General features: G+C 38.1%; 1 protein-coding gene across 1 annotated transcript; it reads left to right on the top strand.

Moving 5' to 3' along the window:
- The first annotated feature begins 10159 nt into the window (after positions 1 to 10159).
- Positions 10160 to 20647, top strand: LOC130928068 (gastrula zinc finger protein XlCGF57.1-like). The gene is made up of 4 exons (XM_057854288.1): positions 10160 to 10429; positions 11044 to 11200; positions 11475 to 11588; positions 19091 to 20647. The coding sequence occupies exons 1-4, from the start codon at positions 10349 to 10351 to the stop codon at positions 20236 to 20238; spliced, it is 1500 nt and encodes a 499-aa protein (XP_057710271.1). The 5' UTR covers positions 10160 to 10348; the 3' UTR covers positions 20239 to 20647.
- Positions 20648 to 21264: the final 617 nt, after the last annotated feature.

Genomic DNA, 21264 nt, shown 5'->3' with positions numbered 1-21264 from the left:
ACAGACTCTCCCACCTCAGCTGTAGATCTCTGCAGTTCATCCAGAGTGATCATGGGCCTCTTGGCTGCATCTCTGATCAGTTTTCTCCTTGTTTGAGAAGAAAGTTTGGAAGGACGGCCGGGTCTTAGTAGATTCACAGTGGTCTGATGCTCCTTCCATTTCAATATGATGGCTTGCACAGTGCTCCTTGAGATGTTTAAAGCTTGGGAAATCTTTTTGTATCCAAATCCAGTTTTAAACTTCTCCACAACAGTATCTCGGACCTGCCTGGTGTGTTCCTTGGTTTTCATAATGCTCTCTGCACTTTAAACAGAACCCTGAGACTATCACAGAGCAGGTGCATTTATACGGAGACTTGATTACACACAGGTGGATTCTATTTATCATCATCGGTCATTTAGGACAACATTGGATCATTCAGAGATCCTCACTGAACTTCTGGAGTGAGTTTGCTGCACTGAAAGTAAAGGGGCTGAATAATATTGCACGCCCCACTTTTCAGTTTTTTATTTGTTAAAAAAGTTTAAATTATCCAATAAATGTTGTTCCACTTCACGATTGTGTCCCACTTGCTGTTGATTCTTGACAAAAAAATTAAATTTCATATCTTTATGTTTGAAGCCTGAAATGTGGCGAAAGGTTGCAAGATTCAAGGGGGCCGAATACTTTTGCAAGGCACTGTATTACAACAGTATTGGGGGCCAAATAAAGGGAGGGAAAAAAGGACTACGAAATTAAAGTTGTACTGTTACTACAAGAAAAAAAGTAGTATTACGTAGGGGTAATGTAGCTGAATAAGTGGCTACGCACTTTATGTTCATGTTCCTTAGCTGGGAGCTCCGACAAGGCATCAGGAAAATCCTTCCATTCATTATAATTTGATATAGATGAGCTAAAAGATAACTTTTATTATTTTGGAAACTGATTCTAAAACAGCCTCACGAGAGTCTTTCATTATTGTTGACTTTAGTGGAGGCGGCAAAGTGCTACAGAAAGTACGTGGCTGCTTATTCAGCTACATTACCCCTACGTAACAGGACGACTTTTTTTCTTCCTACTAATAGTACGACTATAATCTCGTAGTCCTCTTTTCTTTATTTTGGCCTGATACTTTTTCAGACAAATTGGACAATGATGATAAAAATTGTTAGTGCTTTTTAATCATTCCGGCCCACGTCGATGAAAATCTCTCGACTCTGCTTCGAGTTTTAAAGGGCTTGTATTTCACTGTGCTTGTTAATTTTATTCATTATAAACAACTTTTTATTCAGGCCTAGCGTCCTCTTGCGTTTATTCAGAACAAGCCTAATTATAATATTAAAACTAAAAACTAGGGTTGTAACCAGTGTTGTCATGATTAAAGTAATATAATTACTGATTACGCCTCAAAAAAGTAATGTAGTTACTTTACTGATTATTATCAAAGTAACTAAGTTTCTTTTAAAGTAACTTATCAGTTACTTTTTACCAATTTTACAAAAACTATTCTTCTCAATGTGCAAAACAGGCCATAAAATGAAAACTATATACATTTAGTCTTTGTTTCCTCAGAAGCCTTGGTAGAACTGCCAGTGGCAGTTCTTCTCTGGCTGGAGACACAGGCCCACATTGCATGTCTCAAACATCCAGTCAGTTCTCCTCTGCAGAGTTGGCGCCCCATGCTGGCTCTCTACGATTTCGGTCTATGACCACACTGAAATCTCCACAGTCCTCTCCAGGAAGTGACCTGTGTATAGCCTTAGGTTGGGATTCGACTCAGTCTGGTGATTTTTTTTTATACAAACTCACACTGTACATGGTATTGATAAATTCATCAACCGATTGGTACTTGTTTAGATTGAGGAAATCAATATTATTAGAAATCCCCACAACTTTTTGAATGGCTTTTGAAAACATTTTTCCTATCCAGTCCCTGAATGTTTTAATACTATACACAGCGGATTATGATATTTTTGCTTTTTTTCATCATCTAATTCAATTGTTATACATTACAACAGGTTATCAACCAACTTTCTACAAGTTTGTAGTTCAATTTTTTATCCACATACAAGGTGACACCTCCTCCACTCTTATTCTTTTGGTTTAACCCTTTAACACCGAACGTGTCGGCAGCGACGCGTTTATGCATATCGTCTTTGAAGCTTCGTCACGCAGTAATTACATCACCCACGTGCTGCTGGTTGGTCTCGTTTGAAAGTGCGGAAGTTGATGTCCACACCAGTTTTTATTTGAAGTCAATCGGCTAAGAAAAACGGGAGATAATGTCATTTGAATTTTATAGTTTTATTGCACTCATAAATATACATTAAAACGCTGCATGGACCATGTATCCATCTCCATATTGTCATCATTTCTTGTCCTTTTTCAAAAGCGACAGCTGCACAAAATACTACTTATCCCAAGAGTCGTTGTGATGTCAGGAAAGACGAACCGAATGTGATCATTTTTAATATATTTCCGAGCGAGGCGCCAACTATTGAAAGGGAGGCATGCGAAGCAAGCAGCAGCCGGTGTCGTGCCGAAAAATACACAACACCGGTTGGTTTGAGCGAGCGACTTTGAAACGTGCAGAATGAATCTAAAACTACATTTAGCACAAGCTAATGCATTATTTCATTAACTCAAGGAAGAAGATGAGTCGTATTTGTCGTTGTTTTCCTCTGATGAATCGGCGTCTCGGCGAGTAGAAGTGACAGCAGCACGCTAAAGAGTTGGCTGTGTGACGTTGTGTGTGACGCAGCTCCGTGACCTGTTCAAGATGAAGCTTTATTGAGTGCGCAAAAAAAAAAAAAAAAAAACAAACTATTGGGTCGCATGCCTGAAAAATCCAAGAAATTGAACTACTTGTCAATATTTTTTAAAATACTTTTTTTCAATGTTATATATATTTTTTCTTCACTATAATCTTTTCAATTTTTATGTAGATGTGTGCGAGAAGCTTGATTGCACGTATATACTTTTGATAAGGTGATGGGTACAACACCTAACTTCACAAAGAGATATCTTCCAAACCCTTTTTGTGTTAGATGATATATGCACATTTTTTTCTCACTATTTTGCACACTATATAGCCTGTTTTGACCATAGTATGTGTAAAGGCCAAAAACGCCTATGACCATACCTGCTGTTTGTGTTGAATTGTCAAACATAAAACTATTCAATCTTATTTTTTTCTATTGAATGTTTATCCTAACAAGTTGAATAAATATTATCAAGCTTCAAAACGGTTGGTCGAGCATGTTTGGTTGTCAATGGGACGTCAAATTTACAAATTTTGAAAAAGATTTTAGGATTTTTTTGTCGTTTTGGGTCCAAAATGTGGATTATAATTGGTCAGTGAAGAAAACAACAGTTTAGACATGAAGTTCAAGGTGTCCTGAAAAAAGGGACCCAATTTGGCCATTGTAAACAATTTTTTCTTTGAAATATAAAGGCAACATCAAATGCATGCAAATTCGGCCAAAATAGGCTTAGGTGTTAAAGGGTTAAACAGTTAAATTCATAACCATCCAGTTCAAAATTCATACCTTTATCTACTTTGAGCAATGTTTCGGATATGGCAATTATTTTGAATGGTTTTATAAATAAATTCAGATATTCTCTCATATTACTGAAGTCAGCATACATACTTCTGCTGTATTACTGATAATTTACAGGTCACTTTAATGGTAGAGTTGTACTGTTCCTCCATGTAATAGCAGCAGTTGATGTTGGTATTATTGTATGGATATGTTGCATTGTGCCCTGCGACTGGCTGGCAACCAATTCAGAGTGTACCCTGCCTACTGCCCATAGTTAGCTGGGATAGGCTCCACCTCCCTGGTGTGCATATGTATTGGTTCAGGTGATCCACCGTTCGATTCAAACCTTTGTTTTTAAAAACTAAAGTAACATTTTCAAGAATAAATGTATGGATTATATGAGCAAATTTAAATTGCATTATTTGAACAAAAATTATATTAACATACACAAGAAATACAAACTTGTTAATCGTCTCTTAAGCATCCAGGAATGCAAAAAAGTAAACATTTGTCTTAATACCACTCAGAATTGTCTGTATAAATGAATTAAATACAACAACAAGAAAATCTTCTTAGTCAGGGAATAACATAAATAAAGATGAAGCCTTCCTTCAGGTAAAACACGACTGCTTTTGTCCACAAGCAAAAGTCAACACATGCTCACTACTAAGCTATTTTCGTAACTGCTGCTAATCAGTACATGTAATGTCTGAGTAAGATTGATGTTCAGTTTGACTACAATTCTGTTTTGTGTCACAGCTGAGACATCATTAGCTTTGCTAAACGGTAGTTACACAACGATAAAGAAATGGGAAACGCTCATCTACTAAAAGTCACACAAAATGCAAGTGTTCCAAGTTCATTGTTTACAGGTGGAAACGCTGTTAGGCAAAGGAAGGCAATTTGCTGTGCCACGTTGATGGACATATATCGAGACTACGTGCATTCAACTTTTTGCACGTGCTGCCTAAAGTTGTGGATGACTGATGATAGAAGGTTCGAGGTATGCTCCACATACGTTAATGTTTTTCTAATAATTTTATCAATTGTGGATTATTGACCTGTTTTGCACATGCACAAATTTTTATAAATAAAATAAGAAATGGAATCATGTTGTCAAAGGTTTTATTGTGACCGATATCCGCAATAAATAAAAGACTGACATATTGCTTGTGTTTACAGTGCTGCTCAAAAGTTTGTGAACCCCCTCAACATTTTGGAATTTTCTATTATTTCAACCTGATTTCCTAATCAATCAATTCAGTAGTTTTTTTGTTTTGTTTTTTTAACAGTTGTGTTGTCGAGACTAAATTAAAAAGAGTTTTCATCAACTGATGTAGGTGCAAAATTGAACTGTTTGGTCACAACCAAAACCGCCATGTCTGGCGAAAAGTCAACACTGCATACCACCAAAAGAACCTTCTCCCAACAGTGAAGCATGGAGGTGGGAATGTCAAGATCTGGGCTTGCTTTTCATCCTCAGGACCTGGACAACTCCACATAGTCCAGGGAATCATGAATTCTGAGGAATATTGTCAAATCCTAGAACATAACCTGACGCCATCTGTTTTGAAGTTAAAGCTTGGCAGAAGGTGGATCATGCAACATGATAATGATCCAAAGCATTCCAGCAATACAACCAAGGAATGGCTGAAAAAGAAGAAGATTCGTGTTCTGGACTGGCCCAGTCAAAGTCCTGACCTAAATCCCATTGAAATGCTGTGGCGGGACCTGAAGCGAGCAGTTCATGCCAGACGCCCATCAAACCTCTCTCAACTGACTGCGTTCTGCAAGGAAGAATGGGCAAAAATCCCCCAAAGTAGATGTGAGAGGCTGATTAGTCACTACAGAAACCGTTTGGTTGAGGTAATCTCTGCAAAAGGAGGCGCAATATCCTATTAACTGAAGGGGTTCACATACTTTTGCACACATGATATCTGAGTTTTTCTTAAATCAACCACTTTTGTTAAATAAAGAATGACAATATAACTATTTCTTTTGTTTCAGTCCATTATTTGGAATGTCAGTATTGTGGATTTGGGTATAACTTAACATTTAATAAGGTTATTTTAGTTTTTTTTTACAAAAAATCTGACCATCGCTGTGGGGTTCACAAACTTTCGAGCAGCACTGTATATGGATCCACATGGGTGATGACCTCATAATATCATAAGTATAATCTATCTCGTATTATTTGTAATTTCGCCTCATTTTGGTCACTCAGGTGCCAAGGGTATCAATCTCCACCTCATGTTAACACAGGCTGCGCAGACTGTTAGAATTTTGTCCACGAACGATCAACGAAGTGATAACATTTTAGTTGGATCCTTTAAGTTTTAAGCGAGCCACATTTTCAACTTATTATCTACTGCTGCATTAGATTTAAGGCGTATGGCGAGTTCGATCCACACTGGCCCTTTTCTAACAGCTGGTCACTGATCAAAACATTCTGCTTCTAACCATGTACTGTATCTAGGCACTTCCAGGAGTTGACACAACCATGCAGAGCATAGAAAGTTGAGTAGCCTCATCTACGTCATGCTGAAACAATTTTTTATGATTCTGTGGGTTGCTGTGCTTTGATTTTACATTTTAAATTTGTCTAACACCACTTACTTCAGCCACACTTCATGTTGTTCTGCCTAAACCGGAAGTCTGTGGCAGAAAATGTCAAAGATGGCACCGCCCATGTTTCGCTCCGGAAACTTGTCTATACTGCTATCAGATAAGACATATTCAAACGGACACAAACCTTTCAGCTGCTTGCTTGCCAGGCACAGAAACAGCAGATTTGGGAGTAGTTCTCCAGGGCCCAGGCATGATTTTCTTTTATGATTTTAATCAATATTTTGGAGAAGCCTTGTCAGATGGATGATGGTGGGAGTACAGCTTCAATATGTGGGCGATTTCATGTGTTGACAATGCTGTGACAGTTCAATTCAGGCTAACAAACACAGCTCAATCATCCACTACCTCCCAACGAGGTACTCCTCTTTGGTCACATCGATTACGCTGGCAAAAAAGCACACTAAAACATCCTTACAAAACGTATGTAAAAGCAGAGATGAATTCATCAGTGCGCCTGTGATCAAATGCAAGTTTAATGGGGTCGATGTTCGAAGCCCACTTGAGTCCATGTTATCCAATGATCTATTCACAGTGCTGCGAACAGAGCTGTAAGAGACACCGCTGTCAGATGTGGCCTCTTGGAGGAACAAATGCAGGGCTATGGTTTTAAATAAGACAATGAAAGGTTACAATATGAGAAAAATTTGATTGTAATTACACATACACAAAAGGTTTACCATAAACAACAAATATGGATAGATTAATAATCATAATAAAAATGCCATTCGTGTAAATTAATCTATTGATCAATCCAACATTCTAAACTGGGATTTACTATTTGTCAACCTACTCATAAGCAGTGTTGGGCAGATTACTTTAAAAAAGTAATTAGCTATTGTTCCTCACTACTTCTTCCAAAAAGTAATTGAGTTAGTAACTGAATTACTCTATAGTAAAAGTAACTAATTACCAGGGAAACTAACTATTTCCGTTACTTTTAAAAGAAGTTGTTGTATGTCAAAGAATTTGAAATTTTCTGAGCAGTATTTGAGTCAGTTGAATAGAGAAGAACAGACAGGTAGTTGTGTTATAGAACCTTGTAATATTTATTGCACCTCACCAGCAACAGATTTATCCTACAGTTGAAGTGCAACAAAAATAAACAGTAAACAATATAATAAAATAACAATCAGCAGTAAACAATATAAAGTGAGTTCAATAAATTAAATCTAACTCTCACAACCTGAGACAACTGGTCAAGTAGACATAGCCAACTGCACTTCAAGTATTTTGACTTGAAATAGTGTTTATATCTCCACCTCGTAAAGGACAAATTTTCCTCTGAATGCTCTGCCATCATATCCCTCTGATTCTGTTTTGCGTGTGTGTGTTTGCCACACGCACTGCTCCGGTTTGTGTGTGAAAACACCGGCTCTGATTGGCTTACCATGGCACATGACTCTAACCCTCAGCCAATCACAATCACTTCCATCGCATTTATCCAGGTGGTGCATTTAGGTAGCCTCGTCCCCCTACTACTCCCGTCACCCTCAAAGCGTCTGTCGTCCTCAAGATGGAAGCAGCATTCTTGCTGGCTGACAGTGGGGGATGGGAACGAGGCTAGCATTCAGGTGTAGCAAACACAGAAACGTTAGCAAGCTTTGGAAAGCATTGTCTAATTGAATGAGCAGGGACAAACAGCCTGGAGTCATAAGAAGTACGTGCCATAATATTCTAATGAGGAATTATCCGAGGCACCCTAAAGTGGACACGGCGCCAATATTGTTTTGCTCACATGATGAGGGAGTGAGTTGGAGACACGGCCTACCGAGAGCCGTACGTTTGTGTTAATGTTGAAGTTATATGTGCTATTAAAGAAACAGCGTACCAGCACGTCATGTGTGCATAGGCGGATCTACTATTCAGGTGAAGTAGGCGAACGCCGTAGGCCCCCAACTAGTTGGGGGCCCCCAACCAGCTGCCCTTGCCCCAACGAGCAAGAGCTTGGGCCACCGGAGCCAGCAGCACCCCCAACTATTCGTCATGTATAATTATGTCTGCATACTAAACAAATAAATAACAAAACCAGAAAGAAAGCCATTTGAATGCTGCATTTATATCATCTCTACCCCACACACATGTGCACTACAATGGACGGTTCCATGACGATGGACTGAGTATAAGTCGCTTAGCTTCATTTAGCACCGTTTAGCATCGCTTAGCTCCGCTTAGCTGTTTGTTAGCTTCACTTAGCTCTCCTGCGTTTTTCATGCGACTAAGCTCGCTATTTTTACAGCTCACTTGCTACTTTGCACGTCGGCTTTCGTTTATTTCGAACACATGAGTGAACATGCTCTCCATGAGAGCCAAAGTGCAGTGAGGGAGAAGTTGAGAACAGGCCGCTAATGCCTCTTTTAACTTTCTTTTTCTTCACACCAAACATTAAATACACAACAGCACACCCTGTGGCGAAACAATGCAGTACAGTTCCAATCAGTCATACAATAACACTCAACAGCTGGTTAACAGCATTTGCTAACGAAAAAAAAATTAACTCTATTAGTGACACCACAAGCAATGACGAAGAATGTTTTTTTACGGTGTGTAACGCTTTCGGTTAACGGTTTAGCAAACGTACCTCTGGTGAACATTTCAAAATAAAAGCACGTCATGTTCGTCATATAAATACGCTTTCTGGAGTTAATCCCACATACTTCAGAATTAATATAATATGTTGAGTAAATACTACAGAATACAGATTCTCCACTAAGAATAGCTTTCAAATGCCATTTTTTATGACAAATATGATTGGCAATGAATAATTATTATAATTATTATACTACTATTATATATAGGAGTATACTATAATAATGCTAGAATTTTTTTAAATAATTGTTTTGAATAATGTTGGAAAGGCAAAGTCAGAGTTCTGAATCTGTTTACGTTCTTTTGCACTAGTAAATTCTATCAGCATTTAACCTCATTGTTTATTTGTGATTAATTATTGTTATTTACATTATTATTTGTACTTTAATAAAGAATTTAAGTGTTCCAAAATGGTTTTGTGAATTAATAAGCGTCAACAAAAATTTCATTGCTAAATTAGTAAAAAAAAAAAAAAAAAAAGAAAGAAAATTGTTAGATTAGTCGACTAATCGTAAAACTAGTCGACTGACTAATCAGGAGAAAATTTGTCGTTCAGGACAGCGCTAGTGTACTGGAACATATTTTCTCCACACCCTTCTCACCTTTTTAGCCCCTGACCCATGAAGAGGGCCCCTGGATATGTTTGCCTTAGGCCCCCAAATTGCCAAGTCCGCCACTGCCTGTGTGGTATATCTTTGCTAAGAAAAAGCACAAAACAAAACACGCGCGCTATTCTCGAACCTGAACGCACCCCAAGTCTTGGATGACAAATAAAAAGAGCAGAGTAGAGTGGCCACAGCTGGTAGTTTCTTTAATTTATTCAAAGTAATGCACCGCTTTTGACCGTCAGTAACGATAACGGCGTTGTAACGGCGGTAAAAAATAATTAGTTAGATTACCCCGTTACTGAAAACATAACGCCGTTAAGTAACGGCGTTATTTATAACAGCGTTATTCCCAACACTGCTCATAAGCAGTTATGTGTTTAATAATAATCGTTTTATTTAGCGGTTTTCATGAAGCTCAATAATGCTTTAGAGCAGGGGTCTCCAACCCAGTCCTCAAGGCCCACTGTGGGTCCTGGTTTTTGTTCCAGCCGATCCAGCAGAGACAGTTGAACCAATGAGGCTTCTGCTAAAACAAGCCACACCTGACTGCAATCAACTGATTGCTCTTGTAAAACACCAGATTGGGGAAAAAGTGTTGTCATCTTGTTTGGTAAGAATGAAATCCTGCACCCACAGTGGGCCTTAGTGGAATAGGTTGGGGACCCCTGCTTTAGAGGAAAGATAGAAACACAATCACAAAAATGACAATAAAATATAAAAATAAAACAAGCATGGAATTATAAGTTAAATTTGTGTATAAAAATCACATAAGAGAGGAAGACAGAGACACAATAGTTAGAATAATAAAGTATCAATACATTAAAAGCAGATAAGAACAGATGAGGTTTTGGAGACATTTAAAGGGAAGGAGAATTCAAATAAAACGGTTACTGTTCTTGAGGTGACGTTAAAGGGCTAGTTCGTCGGAAGGACTAATTGTAAACAGGATGGTGTTCCGATCGGAGCACAGGTAGAAAGGTGACGTGAATCCACTGCTGAATTCAAATGGCTTTAATTTGTCTTATATTCACCCAAATCTTCCTTGATGTGCAAAATATGAGGAATTGTAACTCCACGGGGCATAAGGTATGACATCAATCTGTGAATAATACAACAAAATAGGAATACACTAAAATACTATCATAAATTTCAATTTAATCAGGAAAATACAGTGACGTGTACACATTCACGAACAAGCATACATTTTGACTGAATTCGCTTACAACAAATGGACGAAGGCTGTCATCTAGCGGCCGTAATGGAAAACTACCGTACACAGCAAAAAATATAGATCATGCGACATCAATATTGAATATGCATCGCGAAGGCATAAAAAATACATACAATGCACATAAACAACTCCATTAGCTACCGTTGGCGATAGAGACCCATGCTAATATGTTAACGAATTCACGAACGTAAATCTTTAAATATTTAAAGTGCTTTGACAACAATGAAAGGCCCTCCTCTTCCGCAATCGGACCACGCTCGTGATTGGCTACGCAGATTTTGACTTGCTTGTCGCTAATCTCGTGATTGGCTGTGCGATGTTGAGTCGCTCGCAACAGCCGCTCCCCGGATTGGCTTTTTATAAGAGAAAGAGATCAAAGAAATAAAGACATCAAGAAGATAAAAGATTAAGACTCGCCGTATTTCTTCTCTTTTCTCGACGACGTGTCCGCCATTATGGTCTAAAAAAGCCATTAGCCAATCTTCGTCTCAGCATTCAGAAATCAAGTGGGAAAATGTCCGCGAGACCGGAGGAACTTTGTGGAGTGAAAGAGGAGCCCCCACGTCACCGACACTCGACTGTGTGCAAACTAATGCACGCTAAGGTTCTTCTTCACAGACTAGAAGGTTGGTTCACTTTCGATGACAAGTACACTGTACATGACAGATTGCGGTGATGAGAATTCATTTTTAATGTTAACAATAGTGCTGTCAAGGCATTCCAAATTTTAATCGCAGTTAATGTGATGTCAAGCACTTTGAAATGATTTTTGTGCTGGATTAGATGACAATAAAACACGAATAAACAAAATATGGCAAGGATGAATTTTGTCCAGCAGAGATCAACTTTAGGGACACAAGTTTGCGAATGAAGAAACAAGATTTGTTTGTGGTCTTGCAGATCTATATGTTAGCCAAGCCCATTATCCTGAGCACTCGGAGTCTGCATGCATCAAGGACGAGGAGGAAGAGTCGCCATCCATTAAGGAAGAAAAAGAGTTCGTACACATCAAAGGTCATCCCAAGCATTGCTTTTTCCTCATTAGTACAGAAATGTTTTTCAGTCTAATATAGTATTTTTCATTCCTTTTACATCGTGGTGTTGCTTACTTAGTAGCCGTGCAATGGACTCGTTAGCCAACATCAGGTTTCACCTCTGCATCGATTGAAAGATTTCCTTCAATGTAAATGATTTGCTTTGTTTGAAGGAATTACATGATGTATATTTATATATTTGGTGGAAAACACTCAGGTGACTTTAAGTTCTGCTCTGAGACCCCCAATTTGGCCAAATTTCAAAATGGTCCTATTGACCCCAATCACGTGACGTCACAACTCCGCCCCCCTGACTGGTACCGCCATATTGTCCGTCAGCTCATCGTGTTTACGTATTACCGCTACGTACATTCCTCCTGTTATTGCGTGTTTTTCTGCTTGTCTAAGGAATCACCGGCTATTAAACGAATCCAAAAACCTTCCTGACAATCGTTAACATTGATTCATCAAAATGGCGAAGGCATGTGTGGCGGTTGGTTGCAGTAACAGAGAAGATATAGGGTCATTTTAGTAGTTACTGTGTGGCCATTGTTAAAAGGGCAAATACGATTACTTACCTTGTTTTTACGGCTAGGTTGAAACAAAAGTGGTTGCGCAACGTCTGTAAACGAGGGTTTCCAGGGTAAAACGGAAAATTAAAAAATAGTTCGGGGGCTTAATGCACCATGAATCTGTTCTTTTGGCTTAAAATACAGCAGTTTATTTTAAAGAGAGGTGGAAGTGCAGAAACTGCTTTTTCAGCCTTGTCTGTGTTTATATATATATATATATATATATATATATATATATATATATATATATATATATATATATATATATATATATATATATATAATATACTGGGGAGAACAAGTATTTGATACACTGCCGATTTTGCTGGTTTTCCCACTTGCAAAGCATGTAGAGGTCTGTAATTTGTATCATAAGTTCTATTCAACTGTGAGGGACGGAATCTAATACAAAAAAACAGAAAATCACGTTGTATGATTTTTAAATAATAAATTTGCATTTAATTGCATGAAATAAGTATTTGATACATCACAAAAATCAAACTTAATATTTGGTACAGAAACCTTTGTTTGCTATTACAGATGCCAAACGTTTCCTGTAGTCCTTGACAAGGTCTCCACACACTGCAGCAGGGGTTTTGGCCCACTCCTCCATGCAGATCTTGTCCAGAGCCTTCAGGTTTTGGGGCTGCTGCCGGGCAACACGGACTTTCAGCTCCCTCCATAGATTTTCTATCGGGTTCAGATCTGGTGACTGGCTAGGCCACTCCAGGACCTTAAGATGCTTCTTACGGAGCCACTCTTTAGTTGCCTTGGCTGTGTGCTTTGGGTCGTTGTCATGCTGGAAGACCCAGCCACGACCCATCTTCAGGGCTCTCACTGAAGGAAGGAGGTTGTCAGCCAAGATCTGGCGATACATAGCCCCATCCATCCTCCCCTCAATACGGTGCAGTCGTCCTGTACCCTTGGCAGAGAAGCAGCCCCAAAAAATGATGGGATGGTGTTCTTGGGGTTGTACTCATCCTTCTTTTTCCTCCAAACACGAAAAGCCGAGTTTAGACCAAAAAGTTCAATTTTGGTCTCATCCAACCACATGACCTTCTCCCATTGCTCCTCTGGATCATCCAGATGGTCAGTGGCAAACTTCAGACGTGTCTGGACATGCACTGGCTTCAGCAGCGGGACCTTGCGTGCGCTGTAGGATTTTAATCCACGACGGCGCAATGTGTTTCTGATGGTTTTCTTCGAGACTGCGGTTCCAGCTCTCTTCAGGTAATTGTCCAGGTCCTGCCGTGTAGTTCTGGGCTGATCCCTCACCTTCCTCATGATCAGTGATGCCCCACGAGGTGAGATCTTGCACGGAGCCCCAGAACGAGGCAGATTGACCGTCAACTTGAACTTCTTCCATTTTCTAATAATCACTCCAACAGTTGTTACCTTCTCACCAAGCTGCTTGCTTATTTTCCTGTAGCCCATCCCAGCCTTGTGCAGGTCTATTATTTTATCCCTGATGTCCTTACACAGCTCTTTGGTCTTGGCCATTGTGGAGAGGTTGGAGTTTGTTTGTTTGAGCATATGAACAGGTGTCTTTTGTACAGGTAACAAGTTCAAACAGGTGCAGTTACTTCTGGTAATGAGTGGAGAACGGGAGGGGTTCTTAAAAAAGAATTAAGAGCTGAAATATTTACTAGTTGGTAATCTATCAAATACTTATTTCATGCAGTTAAACACAAATTTATTATTTAAAAACTATACAATGTGATTTTCTGGATTTTTGTATTAGATTCCGTCCCTCACAGTTGAAGAGAACTTATGATACAAATTACAGACCTCTACATGGCTTGCAAGTGGGAAAACCAGCAAAATCGGCAGTGTATCAAATACTTGTTCTCCCCACTGAATATATATACAGTGGTACCTCTACATACGATCGCTTCAACACACGAACTTTTCGACATCCGACGTAAAATTTGACTCGCCATTTGTTTCTACATCCGACAACATGCTCGAAATACGACGACAATGGCAGCACCGCAGACGAATGCACGGCGGATTTTCTTGTGTGACAAATCAACACAGGTTTCAGAAAAGGTTGGTACAGGTGGTGAAACAAGGAAAAAGTTGATGCTTACCTTCTAAATGAAGATGCAAATGACAGAAAAATATGAGCGTGGGGTGGGCATCCGTGAAATGGCTCAACAATACATCTCCACGGTCCTCCGACGACCATCGTTCGCCAGTCTTTATAAGTTAAGCTGACAATTCTTATTGTGGTAACATCTCCAAAGAAATCGCCAGCTTCGCCACGTTTTCATCATTTCTTTCACAACTTATTCAACACAAAACGCCTGCTGTCTGCCGCAACTGACGGTGTTCTCAAGAGAACATTCAAAGTGAAAGTGAAACTCAAGCTCACCGGTCCAGGCACATCAGCTCCGCGGTGCGTTCAGGTACACAAAAAAACGTCCGTCTTATTAGAACCCGATTCGTTACACTATTACAGGAATTATTATTATTATTTTTATTATATTATTCCAATTTTGATTTATAATTTATTTGTTTTGCTACGTGTAATTGCCATTTGTAATAGCACCAGCAGTATTTTTTAAGGATTTAGTGCAGGTTTTTGGGCTGTAGAACGAATTAATGGAATTATAATGTATTCCTATGGGAAAATCCTGCTCGACATACGACCATTTCGACTTACAAACAAGGTCCTGGAACGGATTAACTTCGTATGTAGAGGTACCACTGTATATATATATATGGCAAAATATTTATTTTTTTAAAATGCCCTCCTGTTCAAAAATTTTCTTCCCCCAGAAAATTGAGATTTTAAGCTTTCCAATGATGTATCACACATGCGTATCGGACAATTTTGAAAGTTGGCCAAATTGGGGGTCTCAGAGCGGAACTTCAAGTCACCTGAGTGTTTTCTGCCATATATATATATTATGCGCAATACACTGTCGAAACTGTGAACAGGGTTAAGTAATATTTGTAAAATAAATATGAGTATACTATACATAAAAACGGAACCGAACTGATTTCACCAAAATTGAATAATTAATGAAATGCATTCAAATCTTTTTTTTTTTTTTTTTATTAATTAAATCGTCTACGAACCACAGAGTAGAATTTAATTAATCTTATCAAAAAAGTCAAAAGTGCACAAAATTGATCAATTTTACTCATTAGGAGGTCTTAGTTTTAACCACCTGACCTACATTGCCGCCCAAAGCATTTTTCATCAAGAATTTTGTAAACTTGGCATTAAAAAAAATTAGTACTGGTATTGGTCTGGATTATATTTTAAGATTTTTAGTACAATAATAGAGTGTGAAACAACAGTGTGAGGCTAATGATGGTAGGTAGATATCAAAATACAGGTACTTTAATTTTTTAATTATAAGCCGATACTTTTTTCCCCTCAATTTGAATCCTGCGACTTATAGTCCAGTTATTTGTTAATTTACTGGGTTAAGAGGTAACATTTTATTTGACAGCGGTGTCATAAGAATGCTGTAAGACCGTCATAATTATGACATGACACTAACATGGGCGTTAATGAATACATATGACGGATGTCATTAGGTCTTATCCGGCAATTTATGTAACTACTGTAGCTTTGACATCCATTCAAAAGTGAGATCATTTGCCGGATGACACGAAATGATATCTGTCATAAAGGGGAAAAAAAACTGTGCAGTTAGCATATATTTTACGTAAATATTGCGAACTATGATGCTTGTCAGTCAGTAAATGGAGCGGCAGCCTTATGTAAACAAAGAGCTTTTTCCGTTAAAAATTCTTGTGAATAAATGCTTAAATCCCTGAATCCTATATAGATATGGACGTAAAGCGGTCTTGATTCTTGACTAAAAGCAAAAAAAATACGCAGTTAGCATTTATTTTACGTAAATATTGCGAACTATGACGCCAATGCTGTACCGGCTAATTTCTCCTATTGATTTTTTTCACAATGTTTCAAAATGCATGCATAGTTTGAAAAATATAATAATTACCTTGAATGCTTGAACAAATCACTACTAAAACAATCATTTCTGTTTGTATGCGGTACAGCTTTCATACTTGTTCGACCTAAATCTGGCTATGGATCACTGCATGTGTTTTGAGAATAACTGCGACCGATTGAAGTGGAGTGTAGGACGGCCCCCTACTTGAAGGCGTGGAGCAGTGTCTGGGGAATGTGAATTCTATGATAGATCAAATTGATTTTATGTAAAACACATTCCACGACTACTATTAATATTAAGTAGTTGAAAAGGAATGGAGAGCGAGAGTGAGAAACAGAGTGCATGTGTTTGACATGTATCATTATTTACACATTGTACACACCCACACACACACACATCCCCACCCTCTCTCAACACAGAAAGTCGCCAGAGAGAAAAAACACACTTTAGGCTGTATTATGAAAATGTGATTTTGAACAGATGTTTACAATGGCGGAAGACTTTACAAAAGTAGGCTAACGGTAGAGCGGAAACTAGTTAGCCGTCTTAACTAGCCACGTTATCTGCCTCGTTAACAAGCTTATGTTAACATATTTGTTTAACCATCGCAACTGAGCTAAATTCACCAAATTTGAATAATTAACTGCCTTTATATCAGTTTTATAAAAATAAAATCAGCGAAGAACCACTGAGTATAATTTAATTAATTTTATCAAGAAAGTCAAAAGTGCGGAAAATTCATAAATTTTACTCATTTGGAGGTCTTAATTATGACCACCTGACCTATATTCCCGCCCAAGACATTTTTCATTAAGAATTTCTGGCATTAAACAACATTTAGTACTTTCATAAGACAGCAATAATAGGGTGTGAACCAACAGTGTTAGGGTAACGGCGGTAGGTAGATCTCACAATTTAGGTGCTACATTTTTCCCTCTTTTTGAATCCTGCAGCTCATAGTCCAATGCGGCTTATTTGTTGATTTATTGGGTTAGTAGTTGGTCCGTCACAAACGACAAATTTTTTCCCGATTAGTCAGCAGATTTTTTTAACGGTTAGTCACCTATTCTTACACTTATATATTGTTATTTCATGTATTTTATTTATTTATTTATTTTTATTACTAATCTATCAGTTCAATTTTTGTTGACACTTATTAACTCACAAAAAACATTTTGGAAAACCTAAATTCTTAAAGTACAAATAAACACAAATAACAGTAATAAATCACAAATAAACAATGAGGTCAAATATTGAAAGCATTATCTAGTGCGAAAGAATGAAAGGATGAACTTTTCCAACATGATTCAAAACACTTCTTTAAAAAATCTACATAATAAAAATACGTAGCATTAATATTATTGTATACTACTACATGTACATACATAATACGTTATAATATGAAGTAAGATTAGTGCAGTCATGGACTATAACAGGCCAGTGGTTCAATTTTTTTTTTCTTTTTTTTTTTTTTAAATCACACAAGGTGGATACGTCATTCTTCAAGAAAAGTTTAGGGCAAGAGACTAGTTTGGTAATAAAAAACAAAGTAATTATTATGTATCCACAAGGACAACGCCCACTTGGTGATGATCATACATACTCAAAAGAAAATTTGTCCAATATTTTCAATTAATTGTACCCACCTGAACGCCACGAACTGTATCAAAAAAGAAAAAAAAAAAAATTTTTTTTTTTTTTTTAAAGTTGCCCGAGAGTTTAAGATGACGTTATGATGACATTAAGTGTCATCTGGCAAATTATGTCACTAACTCTATTTGTGTCCAGCTCTGATCCTTTACATCCATTCAAAAGTGCAATATTTTGCCGGATGACACAAAATAATATCTGTCTTAAGCACTGATTCATGCTCATGGCAGTGTCATGCTATAATTGTGATAGTCTTTTGATAGTCTTATGGCACCACTGTTAAATAAAGTGTTACCAAATAACATAACTAGCAATTAATGAAACAAGTGGAAGAGTAACTGAAGAAAAAAACTGACACAGAACATTAATTTTAATTGTCATTTACATCTGTGTCGCTTTCAATGCATGCGAGGAGACATGTTGGACGACAACAACAACAGTGTTGACAGCAGGTGGCAGCAGGGGTTGACTGTCTCCTTCAAAGATGGCCAAATGCATCTTCTTGAAGCAATGAAGCTTCAAGAAGATTGGTTCAAAACTTCATGGTGGTTCATTTGGTCTTAAGATGCCGCTGTTAAATAAGGTGTTACCAGTTAATATTTTTTTGTGTAAATACCCCACAATACAGTGAGGACAGCTGCTGCTTATAGTTCAGTGTGGGTTATCTAAGATCAAATGCCATTTTTGTGTCAAATTTGGTGTATGGTGGCTTCTAGTCAGGTGCGCCTTATAGTCTGAAAATTACGGTAATTGGATGATGAATTTTATCCTTTAGAAATATTTTATAAAGATAATAACAATTACACCAACATACACAGAAATAGTGCAGTGACAATAGAAAACACTATCAAATGCTTATATCCAACCAATAAATATTTGACAAACACATTAGTGACTTTAAAGGTGATTCATTGCTTCCAACTAATAGGTTAGCGCAGCGCACTACAATGCAGTCAGCCAGTTTTGTTGTTTCGGCGCATGCGCCGTTAGAGGATCGATTAGTTTTCCCCAAGACCGACAAGACGTCATTTTAACGCTTTTGATGTGTAGCCGTAAACTGAATTAGTCCACAGATAAGATTCAAAGTCATCGAAAAGAGAATTGTATTCAAGCAACCGCAAAAAAAATCTGACATCAGAATTTGGTGGTTACCGATACAAATGCCTAAATACGAACACGGATGCGAAAATATGAGTACAATTTTAAAAATAATATTAGTACATATAGTAAGCACTGATTCCACGAAACCGCAACGGATCACTGTACTTGTTTCCGACGCGGTGGAAGTCCAAAAAATATATCAATAGTTTTCTTGTGTCTTGCAGGTTTCAGAAAATATCTTGGTGCTAAGCGGCAGGAGGCAGCATGTTCTAGCGTAAAAGAGGATGTTGAGCTCCCCCAAATCAAAGAGGAGGAGGAGCCAAAGCCCTGTCAACACAAGCAACTTCCAATCAAAAAGGACGAGGAGGAGCTGCCATATGGGAAAAAGGAGGAAGAGGAGGAGCATATCACCAGGTCTACTGGTGATCCCTTGAAGAGTGAAGATGGTCTAAGTGAGGCCGGCAGAGGGGCGGAGCCTCCAGGTGGCAGCAGCTCAACAGAAGGATTGCAAGCAGACATTTTCACCGCTCCATCAGACAGAAATGCCACCGCATCACACTCACCTTACAATGACGATTGTCATAAGAAATCTCACCGTGACGACAAACTCTTCAAATGCTCTCAGTGTGGGAAAACCTTTGCTAATAAGTATACTTGTCGGACGCATATGAGGATCCACACTGGTGAAAAGCCTTTTGTCTGCTCAGTTTGTGGTCAAAGATTCATTCAAAAAAATAGTTTGAAAATACACTCAAGCACCCACACTGGTGAAAAACCTTTTTCCTGTTCAGTTTGTGGTCAAAGATTCGCTCGAAAGCAATACTTTAAAGTACACATAAGAACCCACACTGGTGGCAAACCTTTTTCATGCTCAGTTTGTGGTCAAAGATTCTCTCAAAAGCAACACTTACAAAGTCACGAAAAAACCCACACTGGCGAAAAACCTTTTGCCTGCTCAGTTTGTGGTCAAAGATTCTCTAAAAAGCAAAATTTACAAAGTCATGAAAAAACCCACACTGGCGAAAAACCTTTTGCCTGCTCAGTTTGCGGTCGAAGATTCATCCAAAAAATTACCTTGAAAATACATACAAGAACCCACACTGGCGAAAAACCTTTTTCATGCTCAGTTTGTGGTCAAAGATTCTCTCAAAAGCAACACTTACAAAGTCATGAAAAAACCCACACTGGCGAAAAACCTTTTGCCTGCTCAGTTTGCGGTCGAAGATTCATCCAAAAAATTACCTTGAAAATACATACAAGAACCCACACTGGCGAAAAACCTTTTTCCTGCTCAGTTTGTGGTCAAGGATTCATTCGGAAGGATCGGATAATGAGACACGTGTGTGTTAATGTGAGGAGCAGAGGCCAATGACTGTTTTGCCTGGCATCCATGCTGGCTTCATCAGATTTTTTTGCACATAGGACTATTGTATTCCGTTGAGCTTCCTTTTAAATCCTGTTGAGGATTGGCACGTTTGGTGCCTTGCTTTGCCCAATTGTTGTATGATGTACATCCACCCTATTGCCTAAACCTCAGCCGATAGAACTCTCTCAAGTTTGTCATGTTTGTGTGCTTTGTCAGGCGCATTAGGAGCACTCATTATTTAAAGACTCCTGCCACCATATGCGAGTGTCGGACCATTTCATTAGTTTGTTTTACCTTACTTGTTTACTTTGTTTTTTTCCATTTTTCTGGCCATTGACGCCTTTCCCTTGGTTCTCCCACTGACTCCGTTCGCACTTCTTTTTGTTTGTATTTTTTCTCGCGTGTTCTGCGTGCTCCCTTGTTTTTTTTGTAATAAATTCTACACAAACTTCCTTGTCTGTGTTGGATCCATATTATACGGCTCACCGTTTCATTACAAAGTGGCATTATTGATACAATACTTTCCCTTTCAAACTACATTTTTCACATTTAATATTTGAAACAGCAGACCCCAATTTCCAAAAATTCCAAATCATTCATAAATAAAGTCATCAAACAAATATGGAAAATTAGAATATATTGTTCAATATTGCTAAAATACTAATCATGAAAAAAAATCAATTCTGGCTCACAAATGAGTTTTTTGTGGGGGGATTAATGTACAATTTTTCAAAATTACTATTACTACTTGTGGTTGACAGAGACATGTTGCAACAGAGTATGAGGGCCAAATAAAGAAAAATGAAGACGTAAAAAAAGTTCCATGACAGTAAAGTCGTATTTGTACGACAAGACTTTTTTTTTTCTCATAGTAAGTTAGTTTTGGTATATCATCTATGTTCAAAATAAATACCTGAATAAATAAAACACTGAAATATTTGTATATGTAACTTGGCAGATTATATATCTGTCGAAAATGTTTTTGTTAATAACATGGTCACCACTTGACACCTTGCTTGCTACAAAGGTCAC

The sequence above is a fragment of the Corythoichthys intestinalis genome, chromosome 13 (genome assembly GCF_030265065.1).
Source record: "Corythoichthys intestinalis isolate RoL2023-P3 chromosome 13, ASM3026506v1, whole genome shotgun sequence".
Classification (NCBI taxonomy): Eukaryota; Metazoa; Chordata; class Actinopteri; order Syngnathiformes; family Syngnathidae; genus Corythoichthys; species Corythoichthys intestinalis.
Note: the sequence above shows the minus strand (reverse complement) of the source record. Positions and strands in the feature narration are given on the sequence as shown.